The sequence below is a fragment of the Delphinapterus leucas genome, chromosome 11 (genome assembly GCF_059928025.1).
Source record: "Delphinapterus leucas isolate spDelLeu-1000000601 "Yukka" chromosome 11, BTC_Dleu_Yukka2, whole genome shotgun sequence".
NCBI lineage: Eukaryota > Metazoa > Chordata > Mammalia > Artiodactyla > Monodontidae > Delphinapterus > Delphinapterus leucas.
Genome location: NC_143139.1, coordinates 66,372,148 through 66,389,356, shown reverse-complemented (window position 1 = coordinate 66,389,356; position 17,209 = coordinate 66,372,148). Strand labels below are relative to the sequence as shown.

The following is a 17,209-nucleotide window of genomic DNA, read 5'->3' as shown; positions in this document are numbered from 1 at the left end:
CTCCTGAAAAGTTTAAGAATCAGATGTAATCCTGCAGTAGGCAACCCTGGTCCTGACACCGATTTTTCTATCTGAGGACAACCACGTCCAAACTGCAACCATTTGACAAGTGGAGACTCTGAAAGAACGTGTAAGATGGCAATCCAGTTCAAAGCAGAAACATACGGCCTTTTTCCTTGCCAATAAGAAAAAGGCCAGCACATTACTGAACACATTTTATCAAGGGTGCCCCTTGGGGAGCCCAGAGAATGAAAAAGCATCAAGACGAGGCTGTCAACAACCAAGCAGTGACGCAGACACTTCGTAGGTGCCAAAACCTCAATCACAGAAAATCAGTACCAGTGGGCCGACCCCATGAGAACTAGATACCAGAAGAATACCAAACAGCTGCTTAGGGCTGAGCCAAAGCCAGGCCCAGACCCCGACCCGGGGGGGAGGTCAAGCAAAACACTTGGAGAGCAGGTTGAAGCAAAGCCTGAAACAATGTAACAAAGCAGCAGACAGCTGGGCAACAACTGCTGGGAAACGGCAGGCTTGCGGCTCCAGAGGCAGGGGAGCCAGGTTCACAAACAGCTCCGGCAGCGTTCCCTAGGCGGCCGCTCTGAGATGAAAGCAGTGGGCGCTTCCTTGAGGCCCAATGGGACTGCCAGGCTGCACAGGGGCTGGGGCACCAGCTCACAAAGACATATTGTTGCCTGAAAACCCACTGCTCACGAACTCACTCAGGATCCAGGGATGAGTTAGGACAAAACCCATAAACAACTGCAGACATGTGGCATCCATGCCATCTAGTCACTTACTGCTGTCCTAGACAAACAGGTCGCAGTTTGCCAAGTTCTACCAAAAATCACCGGTGAGGACTCACTATAGTGTCATCCAAGAGAAAGGGAAGTCAGTAACATTTTACATCTGTAAGACTGACCTTGAGTTTTAACTCCTAACAAGTGTATCTTAGACGTGTGTTTCCCATCAAATGTCACGGAACCCCTGAGAGGGCCCAGGGACCAGTAAGATCGCCCCCTGCTCTCAGGGACCAGTAAGATCATTGCTGGAAGAGTTTTAAAGGTATGTGTTTCCATTTAGATCAGAGGTGGCAAACTTTTTGGTTAAGGGCCAGACAGTAAATATTTCAGGCTTTGCGAGCCCCAAGGTCCCTGTTGGAACTACTCAACTCTGTCATTGTAGAGAGAAAGCAGTCAGAGACAAGTCCACAAATGGGTGTGGCTGTTTAAAAAACAGGCTACAGGGTACACTGGCCCACAGGCTGTAGCGCCTACTCCCAATTTAGATGATAGTCCAGAATACACACACACACACACACACACACACACACACACGTATGAATCAATGTTCTACCTCATATGTGTGACCACCTCATAACTAAGTAAGGCCACGTGACTTCTGAGATTGCATTTATGATCGAGTTGGCACCAATGAGTACTACTCAGATGGTTAAGGGTATTAACAGACTGGAAGTGGACATCATGGTTTCCATGGACATCTATGGTCTCCCCCTCTTCGCAGAATCCCTTTTCCTTCCTTCTAATCAACGTCCTCTTTCCTATACTGCATATGGCATGGGCTAGGCAAACCTGCTTCCTCTTCACTCCGATGACAGACCAGAGGTACATTTCATGGATGAGCTTGTAACTTAAGTCAGGATAACTAAGATCCCCTCTGGAGCATTCTGGGAGAGCTAGGGAAGAGATCTTGGGTTGCCACTGGCCACAATGCCCACCAAGATGGCCAGACCAAGAGGTGGAGAAAGAAATGAAGTCTTCAGGCCTCATCAGGGCTCTTAGGTTCAGACAAGCAAGAGGTTCTACCTTTTCTGAACTGGGCTTTGGGCACTTGAAACCTTGTTATCAAAATAAAACATGCTAGCAAAAGTAAAGGGCAGACGACAATGTTTTAGCAGCAATTCAAAGCAGTAATACAGGCATGCCAAACTCCAAAGCACCCACAGCATCTCCATGCTGTGACATCTCACTGCTTCTTCTTACTCACTAAGGAAAATAAGCACATCCCTCCACCATCTTTCACCCCAAACTGATCTACATGTCTGCTTCCTTTTTCACCCACTTGCTCCAGACAGAAACCTGAGAAAAGTCCCTCTCCTACAACCCTCCACATTCAGCTTGTTACCAAGTGACATCAACTTTTCTTCATCTTTTCCTTTCTATTTCACCCCAATTTTTTTCCACCTCTGTTTCTACCTTATTTTAGCCCTCATCGCGAACAGGAATACAAATCCTCCAGTGTAATCCTATAATGGACCCCTTTCTGGTCTCTCTGCTTTGGATTTCACCCTTCTTCAGACAGTTCTCCAAATTTCATCAGGGAACACGAGACCCCCAGCGATCTGGCTCCCGCCTACCTTGCCAATTCATCTCTTTTCCCTCTACTCTAGCTTTAGGACCTGCTCTTTGGACACCATGCCTTTCTCTTTCCGCACATTTTTTTCCCCCAAATAATCCTCCCTCTCTCTCATTTTATTAAGCTATTTCTTATTTGTTCTTCAGGAATCAGTTCTCACAAGTGCCTCCCTCATGCTCCCTCCCAGTCTGGGTCAAGTGCTCCTCTTACATACTCACAATCATAAACATGTCTCCCTGTTAGGGAAACTGTCTGTTTCCTTGGTCTCCCCACCAGACTCTAAGATCCTTGAGATTATGGACTACATCTTCTTCAGGGTCAGTGCCCCCCATATTAAACATGGTTCTTGACACAGCTAAGCATTTACAAATGCTTGCTAAAGGAACACAGGGATGACAGGAGCTGAAAGCATCCCACACTGATGCTTTCTTGGGAGATAACACACTTCTAGATAAGAATGACTTAACACTTTTAAATCAAAGGCGAATTGTCTATTTGAGTGGATTTCCTGAATTTAAAATAAACCACAACAAATCTTTCTCCCAAACTTTGAATAGAATTATCATATTTTTATACTGTAATTTGCAGAAATCAGGTTACTTAAATGGTAAACATACCCTTACTTTTTCTTTCTCTCCATCACGTCTAGTAACAACAGCTGTTTCTGGTCTCTGAGGTAAGTGACCAGAATACACAAAACAATTTACAATGTTATTACTAAGTATCCTTAAATCTTTTGGTTGGTATGTGTATAAGGAAATCATCTCTTTACCAGTTTTGCTGCTTTCTTAATTTCTATTCATCTCCTTTTTTCTAAAATCAATGCTGATAGAAGTTAGCAGGAACTGATATGATTTTTCTTGGGAAAAGAAATCCTTAAAATAAAATTAATCTCCTTTAAGTGAAGGAAAACTGATAATATTTCACAAAAGAAATCACTCATTAGCTTCCATTTACTCAAGATTATGACAGAGAATACCATTCTGGTTTTCAATAAAGTTATAGCTACAGTGTTACTTTGGCCACTTTCTACCAATTCTACCAGTTGATTCTGGTAAACTCTTTCTGAACACACAAATAGCCTGAAGACATACACAAGAGATTTTCTTCAAATGCAGTAGGTAAGCTGCATGCAAAGCATTTACTCTATTTTTATAGAGATTCCCAGTGATGCTCCAAGAAAAAACATTCTGGCTAAGTTCTGGTTCGTGTTTAAGTTTTTATTCCGGTTTAGAGAAAACTTTAAAGTAAATAACGTTCTTGTCACATCTTAGGTTTTACAGGAAATCTCTGATCTTCATTTTCAACCAGTTTTCATAAATAATGATGACATAAAAAGAAATCAAAGTGAAAATCTAAACTTAAGATTATTCTTAGTATTGAAAACAATATTAACTTTTAAATATCATATATGGTCTAACTTAAATCTACAAGGTTTACGTATATGAATAAAGTGTCCAATTTAATGTTAAATTTGCTAATTCTCTCAGGCTTTAGTTTGAAAAATAAACCCAACCCTCTCCCCCAAAATCATAAATTCTCAGAATGCAAATTCTAAGTACACAAAGATGAACATCTGGGTATTTATTATGATAACTGCCTTTAAAAAAAAAATACAAACAAACTGCTATTTTATAGCACACACCCCAAATTCAGCATGTAATCAAAATCTACTACAGAATTTTCTGAAACACCAAAGACCTACTTTCCACAAATACAGCTGAATTCAGAGGATTTCCATTCTAACAAACTGTCTTGATCTAACCTCAAGAAGCTGTCAATCAGTCACTGCTCTGGTTCCAATCCACAGAGGTACCAATCAAAACGACCCATCTTCCACTGCAGTGCCTCTGTTTTCCCCACACGAAGAAAGGTCATCCCAATTTCTCTATAATGATCCCTCCTCTATACCACAAAAGGAAAGCACTGTACCATAAACAAGAAAGGGGCAAAATACTCTTCAAGTCAACTCCTCTCAGTTTCACCAAAATTCATTTATAGGGATGCCAAACTTAACCTTCTCCTTCATAGTAGATAACCCCTCCTTTCCATCCAACTCCTCACCCTGGAGAAATCCAGCTGTTGGTCTTTTCTTTAGTCTTAAAAATCAACTGCTGAGGCATGTTTAATAAGGTCCTGAATGATTGGTTTCTTGTACTCATTTAAATTAATCCCAGAGAATTGAGAGCCATAGTACAGAAACCATTTGTCATTTCCCTTTAATAAATTAAAACAGTATGACAGATTTTTTTTTAACCCATCAGTAACAGAATCTGGCTTATTAAAACACTGGGGGAATTTTCATCTGAACATTCTAAAAATGTTCAAGGAACAGATGTGCACTAGAGAAAACTAGGCTGCTATCCAACAAGAACCAAAAGTGCTCTCCTTTTCAGGAGCTTGCCACTTGCTGTTACAATTTAGTTATCAATAGGAACAGAGTAATAAAGATTCCAACCAATAAGAAGGTAACACATGAGGAATAAAATGATGATCACGGCTGAGGTAAAAACACGTTTGGTTGATATGGTTTGTTGTATTAATGCCTCATTTTCATTTTCACTGTAAAACATTAGATCCCTCGTTGATCTGGTATGTGTAGCAAAATGCCCAGTTACTGAAAACATTATCAATTGCCTCCAAATGGCCAATTTCATATATATTTCATAGGCAAATGAGCCCAAACCCTAAACCCTATAACTGTGACCTGCTTTAAGCTGGAAGGACCCTGGAGGATCATTAGAGCCTCACTCTGACTTTAAAGAGGAAACCATGTTATCAATACAGTAAACCTTCAACATGCTAAGCTTACTTGGACTTTGAGGGGGAAAGTATTTTCTTTTTTTGGGGGGGGTGGGGGAGAAAGCCAGAAATGTTAGTGTCAAATGGTAAGTAAACATGTAAAAGGTCTGTTTTAATCAAGAAAGAGATCAATATTCTTAAATGCAGAACTACCTGTAAATAAACTAATGTGAGTTGTAGGTCCTGGTAAGAGAGCAAGTTAGAGAATAAAAAGCTTCCCAGAAAAGGCTTCAAAGAACAGAGCTTTTCTATCCAATTTACTCACTGTAAAACAAAAGATATATAAAAAGTATTCCTGGGATTTGGGCTAACTCTCTATTCAACATTATCTTTTGCAACATAACCGAAAACAACTCCATATTTTCATTAAGATTTTTCTTATTAATATTAATAAGGAATAACAATACTAAGATATGTCCTTAAACAATGATTTTCCTTAAAAATCTAAGCTACATATCAGAGTGAAACAATTCTTATAAGATACTAAGAAATCATAATTTTGCCTACGCCCCTACACACAGTAAGTATTATCTAATCTAAAGAAGAAAGTCACTTGAAGTGAAGAAGATGGGAGATATCTGAGTTCTGGTTTTCGCATGTACTTTTTTTTAAATTGGTTGTTCAATTAATTTTTTTTATGTTTTAATTTTATTGGAGTGTAGTTGACTTACAATGTTGTGCTAGTTTCAGGTATACAGCAAAGTGATTCAGTTATACAGTTAATCAAGTATATACCACAAACATTTTATTGGCAAAATTTGTGTGTGTGTATGCATGCATATGTGTATATATAATGGTTAAATTTCAACATCATTTCTTCAAACCTATAACCCAAGATGAAAATTAAAATTTTAAATTAGTAATTATTTAAAATACTTCACGGAACTTTTCAGTGACACTAAATCTATCTGCAATACCAAGTTAAATATTATTGGAAATAAGTTTAAATTTTGAATATTGGCTTTAAAGAAAATTCCCTAAGTGCTCTACAATATTTTTAGATGTTATTATATAATGATTTTAAAATATCAGCTATAAAGTTGATGAATAATTTCTTGATCAAGAGAAATACTTAATAAGTATCCCAGACACCACCGTACCAGGCATTTTATAAAACTTATTAAATTCTCCCAAGAACTCTAGGTATTACTATCCTCATTCTATAGAACAGGAACAGAGGCTAGAAGAGTTTTAGTAACACAATCAAAATTACACAATTAGCAAGTAACAGTTCTGGGATTAGATCCCTAATTTATCTGGTTCCAAAGCTCTTGTGGTCTTTTTACTTTTTGCCACCTTGTTGCTTGGAAAGGTCTAAAAGAAAAAATACATTTTCTAATTAGTTACAAAAATGTATCACAGGTTTAGATATTAGATGTCACCATCTAGTACGTGTGCTAAGCACACTTGCTATTGATTCTCAGCACACCACTGATTAACACAAACACTTCAATGCAAAAAAACTTCAGCTTATCTGACGTCTATCTTTCCTAATCACTGGACTGCCAGAACTGCTCTAAATCTGAACACACTCCCAAAAGAAAAGGGGTTTCACTGAAGAGAGAGATCATGAGTACCCAGTAACAATATACCCTGCCAAGCAGAACGAGAGTACCAAAGATTATTCACACCCGATGCACTGCAATTGGTCCTTTTACCCTACAGAAGGAAAGAAGTGCTCAGATTGGCCAGAATATCTATTCAAAATAAGCACAGAGACCAGAAACAAAGGGAAAGCAGCAGAAAAGAAATACAGGAGAGCAAAACCTGCTTCTACTGTGAGACCAGGGACAGCTGACCAAAAGGGTGGACAGAGATGAGAAGCAGAGATGGGGCAGAGGCAATAGAAGCTGAGACAACAGGAGCTCAACCACTGACTCCGAGCGAAAAAGTGAGCCAGGACATGGAGTAGAACACAGCTCTGTTCTCAGGGGAGAAGACAGTGAGATGCTAATGTATGGGGATAACTGAGTCATTCATCCTCTGGTCCAACACCGTCTACATCTGATTGTAACATCATGCAGCTTTTTAAACACACAGAAAACATTCACCGGACTATTCCATTTGGTCCTCACTCTGTGGTTGGCAGTTTTTATCATCATTTGCACTTCCTGACCAATTACAAGACCAAGTTTTAGAGGCTTAGTAGCTCAAGTACTAGTTAATAAAGTGTTATTTCCGAGACTAAAGACCTCTCCTCTTTTATCTTAGCCCAGTGTTCTTTCACAATACTGCCTGTAGTACAGAGTACAGTGTTTTAAAAAGAAAGAAATAATTATAACTTATTTTAGAATAAGTTCTTTAAAAACATTTCTACTAAGTAGGAATGTAAAACTTCACATATATATGGTATTCACCTATTCAGAAATCCACCAAAGTGCCCAAAGGCTGAGGTATAGAGTACCAGATTAAAAAAATCAAAGGGGCCCAAGCATTTCTAATACAATTTGACATACCTTTACCCAGTAGCATCGCCCAGTGCCTGAATATCATTAATAAATCTTTATCTTTCCTACTCTCGGCTGCCTAATGCCTATATTTTGCCACCTGCCTGACGTCTATAATCTTCATTCATTGTAAGCCAAGTTTCCTTACAAGGGAGGGATTGTTCAACAAAAGTACAAACTCACCAAGGCACTGACTATAGACTCAGTTTAGGCATCAGCATCTATTCAAGTCATAAGCCTAAGGCAACCGCCTATCAGTTTATTTGTAAAACTCAGAATCCAACATCTGTCTCCATAGTAACTACAAAGAAGATGATATTGTAATACAAGTTGGTGACAGATATTTCAATAGAGATCATCTCCTAGATTTTAGCAGGCTCTCTACCTTTTCAAAATGTACACAATATCTTAAACTCTTAAGATCAATTTAAAGATGTATGATTGAACAAATATAAAACAAAACAGAGAGATTAAATAAAATGGCTAAACTCATACGCTTTTGAGATATAAAAGATTATCCTAAATCTTTTTTAATACAGGAATTTAGGCAGTCTTTTCCGAATATCTGTAAAACACACTGAACTAATGTGTACATTGCATGAACCAGCCGCATCTATCACACCTGGGAATGACAGAAATGCAGACTCTTAGACCCACTCCAGGCAGAATCTGCATTTTAACAAGCCCGGGTGATGTGCAGGTAGATTGAAGTTTGGGAAGTGCTGGTCTAGAAATATATATACATATACATAGATGGAAAGAGATCCAACAAGAGGCCCAGCTCAAAAATGTCCTTTTAGGAGAGGTACCAAAATATCCATCTGGTTCAAAGAAACTGAGAATTTGAACTGCATTTTAAAAGATTTTCTAAAAGGTAATCATCCATATCAAAGGATGAAGGTAGAGTGTTGGAGGTGCGGGGTTATGAGAGAGGACCAGGTCTAAAGCCCCCTGGCCTACCACAGGCATCCTCAGTATCATATCAGGCATGAATTTAAAAGTAGCTGCTAAATACTCTCTCACAGAAATGGTTTACTTTATGTTAATGACATACAAGAGGCTTTAAAACAGTGAAATTTCATTTTCTGTTCAACATGGAACGAAAGCCAAAAACACCACTGTTTCTAAAAGAAAAAATACAAAGACTCTTAAAAATATAGAGGTGGAGGAAACCAAAAGAGATCATTTAAATAGGATATTTTAAATAGACGACTAGATATCTGTGGCAAACAGTTGGTAATTTCAGGCTGGACTCTGGTGTCTTTATAATAGATTTTTGTTCAAATCTCAAATTCATTTTCTTTGGCTAAGTCACTACATATCCCTATAAGAGTGCGTTAAATTGTAAAACCTTATTTCTTTAATATAAATTCAGTGACACAACTCAGCTCCATTTTTTTTTCTTTCAATAGAATAACGAGAAAATCCTTCCTATTTTAAATAAGGTTTACCAAATGCTTTCAGGTATACTAGTTTTTCACATCAGTTAGAAGTAATCGTCTCCCACTAAAGGGCCTATTTCTGCAAATAAAATTGTCTTTTTGCCTGATTAAACTTCTTCATCATCGGAGAACTTTTCTTCCGCAAACTTGTAGTTGGAAAATTTGCCGTTAGAAGCTTGCTTTGTCAAAATGAGCTCTTTTCAGTTTCTTTGGGAGAGCAGTCCTGTAGTTAATCATTTGGAGGAGGAAACATCCTATTCTAAAAGTACACCTGACAAACTATTCCGACCCAAGTATTCTACCTTAAGACATCTTTTATAACCCAAAGCAGCAGGCTCAGTATTTATAATACCTTTAAAAACCTGAAGATAGGAGGGCAGAGGCACACAAAAGATAGTTTATAAAACAATGAGAATGGTCCCCAGGGGAACAACACAGCTGCCAGCCTTACCCCCTTTTCTTCCCAAATGGCTCTGTAATGACAATATACAATTGTTTCCTAGTTAAACCATAATCATGAGACTATAGTGAACTTGTACTTTTTTTTTTAACTTGATGCTCCTGAGGAATAATCACACATTTATTATAATAAATTCCACAGAAATAAAGAGTAGTCATCAAAGACAAAGGGAAAGACACATTTTATTTGGACACAGTACCTACCACATAGCTGCTATTCCAAGGGCACTGACGTGTGTTTCACTTGACAAATCATGTAATTTAGTCAGTCTCCTTGACAATAACTACATGCTGTGCCACGCTTCAGACCCTGCCTCACCCTGATATCACAAAATGCCCCAGCAAAGAAATCAAGAAACAAAAGCTTACACCAGCTTATCATAAGCAAACAGCATCTCCTCTGCCATGTACTAAGGTACTTTTAAAACAGATACAGTAGCACTGCCCTCAAGCAATGCGGCATGTTTATAGCCTTGGAATAAGTAAATGTACATATAATTTCACTTATTTCCATGATAAAATGGAATCTAAAGGTGGAGTTAGAGTTTTGAATTCTAATCTCTTTTCCAAATTCATTTTTTAGACATCAGCAAGTCAAAATCTCTCTCCATCTCATCTTTAAAACAATCATTTCTAGTTACTCAAATTAACTGTATCTTATGAAGTGCCCTTAAATAAAATAAATTACTTTAAAAACACAACAGAAACTTTTAATGTAGAATCTTGAAAACAAATCATTTCAGTGTTCCCGCCTTCTTCAAATTTCTCCTGAATAGATAGGCTTACTCAATTCTTTCCTACTTACCTGTAAAGAAAAAAGCTCACGGTTGAACCCAAAATTGTAATTCCCAAAAGTTTCTAAAAGACTGAAACGGACATCTATAACTTTTATTCTAAGAAACCTTGAGTACCAGAGAAACTGACAAATGTAACTGAAAAACTAAACTGTCAGAGTGGAGGAAAAGAGATCAATAGAAATTTGATAGTGCTGCATCTTGTTGGAATTAACTGCCTAGAAAATACAACCAAAATAATCTCTGAGGCAAAAGTCTTCAATCCCTATGACCAGTCAAGGCAAATCTAGTTAACTCAAAGAGTTCAGCCCCTGCAGACCTCCAAGGAAAACAACTGACCTGAACAATTAGGAAGGAGCCATTTGGGAAAGGGATTCTAAAGCTTCCACAGATATGAATGAAGTGCCAATGAGCACCAGATCAAGAAAAAGTCCAATTCAAACCACCAACCATGGATCCTCAGCAGAGATGCTCTGGGAAAGAAGCCAACAGAATCCCAATAAAAGTTTAAAAATATGAGTATCAATCAAAATAAACATGAGTCGATGCAAGTGAAATTCTGCTAAAGGACAAGCTATCAGCATTTTTTATGCCTATCATCAGATTCCCAGATTCAAACACTATATAGTACCTGGTAAAGTACAGGTAGGAAAGGACGGACAGGGACGCTTACTGACAATGGGGAAGAGCTGCTGTTTGTATTATGCACCATATATAAGGGAAGCCCATGTCTAGTGGTGTTCATAATTAGTGAATTAATGAATGTAGTCCTTTATTCCTCAAAAACACATACAAATCAAATCTTCAAAGAAATCATCTAGCGTTGTGCATAATTACACCTGTAATGTTTCAAAATATTATGCCTTTTTCATCCCATGAAAAATAGGATGTAGTTCCTGGTGATAGGCCTCTCCACTTTTTTCAGCTAGGCTCTTAATGAGGACAGCTATTCATAGAGGGAAGGTCGTTACATTCAGCAACCCACTTGTCCTTTCCATCAAGGCTGCCACACTTGTCACTTTTGTGATGCCATTAAAGGAAGGACCCAAAGCTCATGTAAGACTTAGCTTCCAAGAGAGGACCAAAAAATTCAAGAGGTGAATGTTACTGTGTTGAAAGCATGTTGGGTGAGAATAATGAAGTTATAAGAAAGTAGGTTTGTCAGCCACAGATTTATTGGAGCGCCTTAAGGGTAAACTTTGTCCTTTCCTAATATTATGAAGGTGCCTGTTTTAGAGGAAACATACCCTTCGCCTATGATAAACAGCTGCACCATCAAGGGCATTTTAAACAAGTGCTTTTAGCGCACTGAACAGCAACAAAGAGATTAGGAAGACAAACTGCTCTTAACTCATGTTGGAATCCAAAGGGTTGTAGCTATTTCAGAATTATAGCAGCAGGGAATTCAGTGTTACTGTAGGGACACGTTAGCTCTGAAAAACTAAGTGCAGACGATGAGATGATGTAAACTAATAATGTGCAATAAATGCAGCCCCTCTCCCAAATACAGTGTATTTATAAATGAGAAAAACTAAGAGACAGATGGCTGGCAAGCAATTTCCCCTATGGCATTTGCACATGTCCGTTCAGTGCTTGTATCTGGGTCATTTGCTAGGATAAACCCCATGTGACAAGCTTGATGGAGGTAAGGAAAAGTGGTCCATACCTGCTTCACCGAATTTTAATTTTAATTTACTGTTAAGAGATGTACTTATTCAAACAGCAAAATGAACCTTTTCCACATATTTGATTAAACAATCAAAACTTAGCTAGAAAATAAAATGTCACATAAAATATTTCATGAACTATGAACTGTACCCACTGGCCTTTGTTTTTAGTACATTATCAACTGGGAAGGAAATGAGAGTAAAATAACACTCTTGTACACATTACCTTCTTCCAATAAAGACCTGAAGAGACAACCTTGGACGCAAAGCAAACTTCTCCCTTATTTACTTTGATTTTATAGTAATTCTTTCTAAACATGCTTTTACTAAATACCAGACATGCCTTCAGTGGTTGAACATACTATAATGTTAAGATAACAAACCTAGATTGGTCCAAGGCAAGTTTATTAGAGAGAAATTTTCAGAGAGACGTTAGAGGGACTGATCATTTCACAAGCTATTCTTATACCAGGTCAAAAACCAAACTGATAACACTAAAAGACCAAGTAGAAAGTACAGTTGAATATCTTCAGGGAAAAAAAAAAAAAAGGTTTTTCTAAAAAGCTTGTCAATACACCTTAAATCCTCTATTCCTTCATTTTAAATACTGTTAACCAAACTCTTTATAACATTAAGGAAAAAAAAAACCCTTAAGAAGTGTTTCTACAAAACTGAGATTTACATTTACACCTAAATGAATAACTAAACTAGGGATGTGCTACTGAAAGTTTGGAATAAGTTTGATTTCAAGAGTAGAAATTCCTGCTGTGGAGTTGCTTCTCCAAGTTTCACAAAATTACTGCACACCAATAACTAAGGCACCTAAAGGTAATGTTAATGATCATGGGTGAGTTTAACAGTTGCAGAATGGGCAATAAGGAAAAAAAATTTCAAAGCAGCCACAAACGCATTTCCCACTTTCAAAAACTCAAATAGCCTTTTTTTTTTTTTTTTAACTAATGCATTACTTTACTCACATGAGACTAAAAAGATGTATTCGGTGCATTATGTCCTTACTTATCTATCACAAAGGGCGTGCCGTCAATTAGATGATATGTGCCAAATGAAATCACACTACGAAACAGCAGTTATAGTTTACTTTTGTTGCTTTGAAGTAAACTGACTCTTCTTTTAGTGCTATCTTTATGCAAAACATAGCAGGACTTCTAAAGAGGATGCAGGGAAAGTGATGCAATGTTATCCTCGACAAATATGGAAGAGAGCAGAAAATTCGGGGTCAGCAAGTTTTTCCCACTGACCTAACATCAAATTTCTCCAGAAAGGGAGACAGTCCTTCACAAAGTCACACGCAGCATGACTTCAACTTTGGCAAAGACTGCATATTTATAATTCCAATTTTACTCTAACCACAATTTAAGATTCAGTACAGTCTTTACTAGATTGAAGGCAAGGGGAGAGGGGAAGAAGCTGAAACTGTATATGCTTTTTCATCAGATATGATGAATTCTACTCTTCTACTGTTTGTTTCATCACATCAGAGCCATAGTCTTACATTTAGCAAAGAAACACTTGTAAAATATTCAATTTTACCATAGGGAAATTGATTTTGCTAGAAGAAGGTTTCAGATTACCACTTAATCTCAACCAAGCTACATCAAACACTGAATATAATTACATATATAGTTTATAAAGTAAACCTGAGCACTACATTTAAAAGAAATGATAACTTGGAGAAGTACCACAGCAATAATGTTTAAGCTGAAGCAATAGAAAGCCCTCCTACAGTAAATGCCAGGTTCTTCAGCTAAAATGCAGAGTCTTGCTTTACTTAAGCAAGTCGAGCGTAAGAGCCACCTCCCTTCCTCGAACTGCCCTTTCACTCCCAGCACTGGCCCTCTCCTTGCAGAACCATATTTCACAAAAGTTCCTAGGGTGGGCGGGGGTGGGGGGTGGGGGTGAAGGGGAGTGGGCAGTGTTGCGGCAGAAGCCACAGATGTAGTTTAAACAAAGTTTTACACTTGAGTCTTTGTAGTATGAAATGGAGTGGTGGAAATAAACACATTATCATCATCCTACAGTTTCCACTTGACTCCCCAGCTTTTTTCCCTGCTTCTCACACAAGCGAGTTAGAGCAGTGAGACAGAAACCTTGGCACTGAATCACCTGAACATGGTATGCAGACACCAAATATGTGCCATGCTCCTATTAATACATATTTCATAATTTCTAGGATTCATAAAAACCAAGTGTAGCACTTGTAAGATTTCATACTCTCGAGAGTACGTGATTGCATACGCAGTTCTGCTACCAAGAAAATTAGAGTAAAATACACTTTTCAAATTGTAACTAAGTATAATGTATATTTACAGGTCTTCAACATCATAATGGTATATATTGTCTATATGTCACACATTGCGCATGCTATCAGTTAGATGATACGGGCAAAGCATCACATTAAATTCATCTGTGCAGCTAGGTATAACTCAGGAATTTTGACGCTCCATTCAATCTGTAGCAGGTAAAGAACTTATAACCATTGCCAACTATCAAAGCACAACTAATTTACCATCACACTCACACCATTCTGCCGAGTTACAACACTAACACTTCTGACTGATTAAAGAACACAAAATAAGCATTAAGTCTACAGAGAAATGTACATGCAAATGTAGTTTAGTTCCAGCCTTAATCTTTATTAGGATAGTTTCTTCTGACATGTACTTTTTAAAGTACTGGACAGCAATAAAGAATAGCCACACCATGCTATTTGCTTGATTTAGCACAGTGTTCTACAATAGTTACAGTATGACAGTAAGTTACTTTTTTATATAAGTCCTAAATTATTGGTTTAAATGCTTACTCTTCAAACTGTCCCCAACAGTGCCAGTAACTGCCCAGATCTTCCCTGAGCTCGCTTTAGTGAAAAGTCACCCAACTTCGGAAGCAAGAGCTTTTCCTGCCAATATTCTAGAAATAGCAGGTGCAGAGTAACACAGAATTGGAGGGTACAGAAGCAGCTCACCTCACTCTTACACACAGACCATTTACTTCTCGAAGCACGTAGCAAAACTGCTGAAATGTGTACACTGCTTGAAAGTTGAGGAAAAGTTTATGTGTAACAGTGGCTTCCTATCAACTAGTCTCTGATAGACACTACATAAAATGCATTAAGAAGCGTTTGCTGGATGCTCTTGTACCTATTATCAGGGGATTTCATAACAGACATGTGGGTGTAAACCAAGATTCGCTGACTGAAGGCATACATCCATGAACATGCTTTTAGCTGGAGAGTGGGCACACAAGAGGATACAGAATATGGCTAAGCACCACCGGGAGAAAATTCTGCCTTCCTCTCCCCTCACTATCAACCACTTCACTTAAGTTCACTCACTGCCTCGCCCTGACCCTGAGGATCCATTCACTTTCCATAACCCAGAGAGGCTGCTGAAAAGCTGTCAAAGTAAATCTGTGCTCACTTTTTGGATGGTTTAACTTCAATGGAGCATGAAACACCCCAGGACGGTTAATAAGTTTAGCCAGGCGTGCTGTTCTCCCTAATATATTTTAATTATGCATCTGTTTTAATTGTAATCAGATTAAGTCACCGGAAAGGCACAAATTGCAATTTTCCCTAATGGCTATTAGACCTTTCCATCAGTTTCTAAACACTAACAACGTTTAAAAAATAGGTAGAGACACGAGCACAACTGTGACATTTCCCAGAAATCGATGCAGTTTCTTTGACAACACAGTTCAGGTCTCATTAGCAACCCAAACTAACTCAAACGCAGAAGACAACTTCAGTCTCTAGGGGCGTCTTCTTCCCCAATTAGCACAAAAGAATCGCTAACGTCTAAAGTAAAACTCCCAAACAGAAACGAAAACCCAGGCTTTTATAAAGTGCTACTCCATCGATCGGTGAGGGAGGCGGGGGAGCGGAAGAGATGAACAGCAGCATTATCCTGGGTCAAAGTAAAGTACACCATGGGTCAAAAGGGAAAGTTGAAATAGAATGCGATTTCTCCACTATTTTGGCAACTGTCAAACGCGTGTTTTAACCTCGGGAAATAAAAGTGTCCCATCAATAGAAGGAAACATTACAGGGAAGATCTATTAGGGGACGGGGAGCAGCTTCCTTCCAGTCCAGACGTAAAATCGCTCAATATGCTTTTGTTGCACCATGGAATACCTAAGATTATTTTTTAATACGTTCATTAAAGAGTTTCCCAAATTGCTGTGATTTCCGCTAAGAAACTTAAGCGTCTGCCAACAGCCTAGAAGCAAGGGAGAGGAACCTGCTGCAAACTAGGAACCCAAACTCCCTCAGCCCGCCCAGTGCGCCCGCGTCCCCGGCGTTTGCTTTAGGTGTTGATGTTTACGCGTCTCCTAAACCTTCAGGTGCTGGACCAGTCCCCCCAAGACGCACTTCGAACCTTAAAGCAGGAAGCTTCAGAGCTACCGCGGAGTCCCCAAGCAGCCCGCCACCCCTTCCTCTCACCCCCTTACCTGTCATCGTAGCAGAAATCCGCACTCAGGGTGTTGAGATACAAAGCGAGCCCTAGAGCGCTGCTCACCAACTCTGCAATCATCTCTCCACCGCCTTCCCTCCGGCTCGGCTACCAGCGCGAGGGCAACAGCGGCAACAAAAAACAGAAGCATCAATCCCCACCTTCCGCCGCTTTCTCCTCCCAGCTTCACTTTTCCCTCGTTTCCCCACCCTCCCTTCCTCCCTCGGGTCCTTCCAATCCACCGTTCTCCTCCTCCTCCTGGCGCCCGTCTCCGCAGCTCTTGCGTCCTCCCTGGGTGCGGGCTCACACCGCGCTCCCCATGCCCTGCGCCGACGAGCGGCGAGCGGCGTTCGGGCTCCGCGCCCCCCGGCGGATGCACAGGGCTAGTCCTTCGCGCGGCTCGCACCCCCACCCTAACCCATGGCAGTGCAGGGCGCCCTAGGTGAGGAGTGGGACTCGGAGGAGGTGGAAGAGTGCGGGGTGGGGACAGAGGGACCGGACCGAGCCGGGCTCTGAGACCAGCTGGAGGAAGAGAGAGAGAGAAGGGCGGGTGGGAGGGACAAGGCGAACCGCCTCCCCTCGCCGCCTCCCGGTCGCAGCGCTCCGGTGCCGCTCGGGCCGTCTCCGGCCGCCACAGCGGCTGCAGCTCATTCACTCTTTATTAGCTCCCCTCCCGGCCCCAGTCCCTTCTCCAATGAAGTGAGAAGCGGTGGCTGGAGACTCGAGAAGCTCCCGCGTGGGGTTCTCGGAGCT

The 17,209-nt window shown here is 39.8% G+C and overlaps 1 protein-coding gene across 1 annotated transcript in view; it reads right to left on the bottom strand.

The window, feature by feature from the left end:
- TMTC2 (transmembrane O-mannosyltransferase targeting cadherins 2) overlaps positions 1-16,967 on the bottom strand; it is a 398,246-nt gene extending 381,279 nt beyond the window's left edge. The window contains exon 1 of the mRNA XM_022552427.3: positions 16,455-16,967. Coding sequence (XP_022408135.1) covers positions 16,455-16,537 — 83 coding nt within the window. The 5' untranslated portion in view covers positions 16,538-16,967. The remainder of the gene's footprint in view (positions 1-16,454) is intronic.
- Between the last annotated feature and the right edge of the window lie 242 nt (positions 16,968-17,209).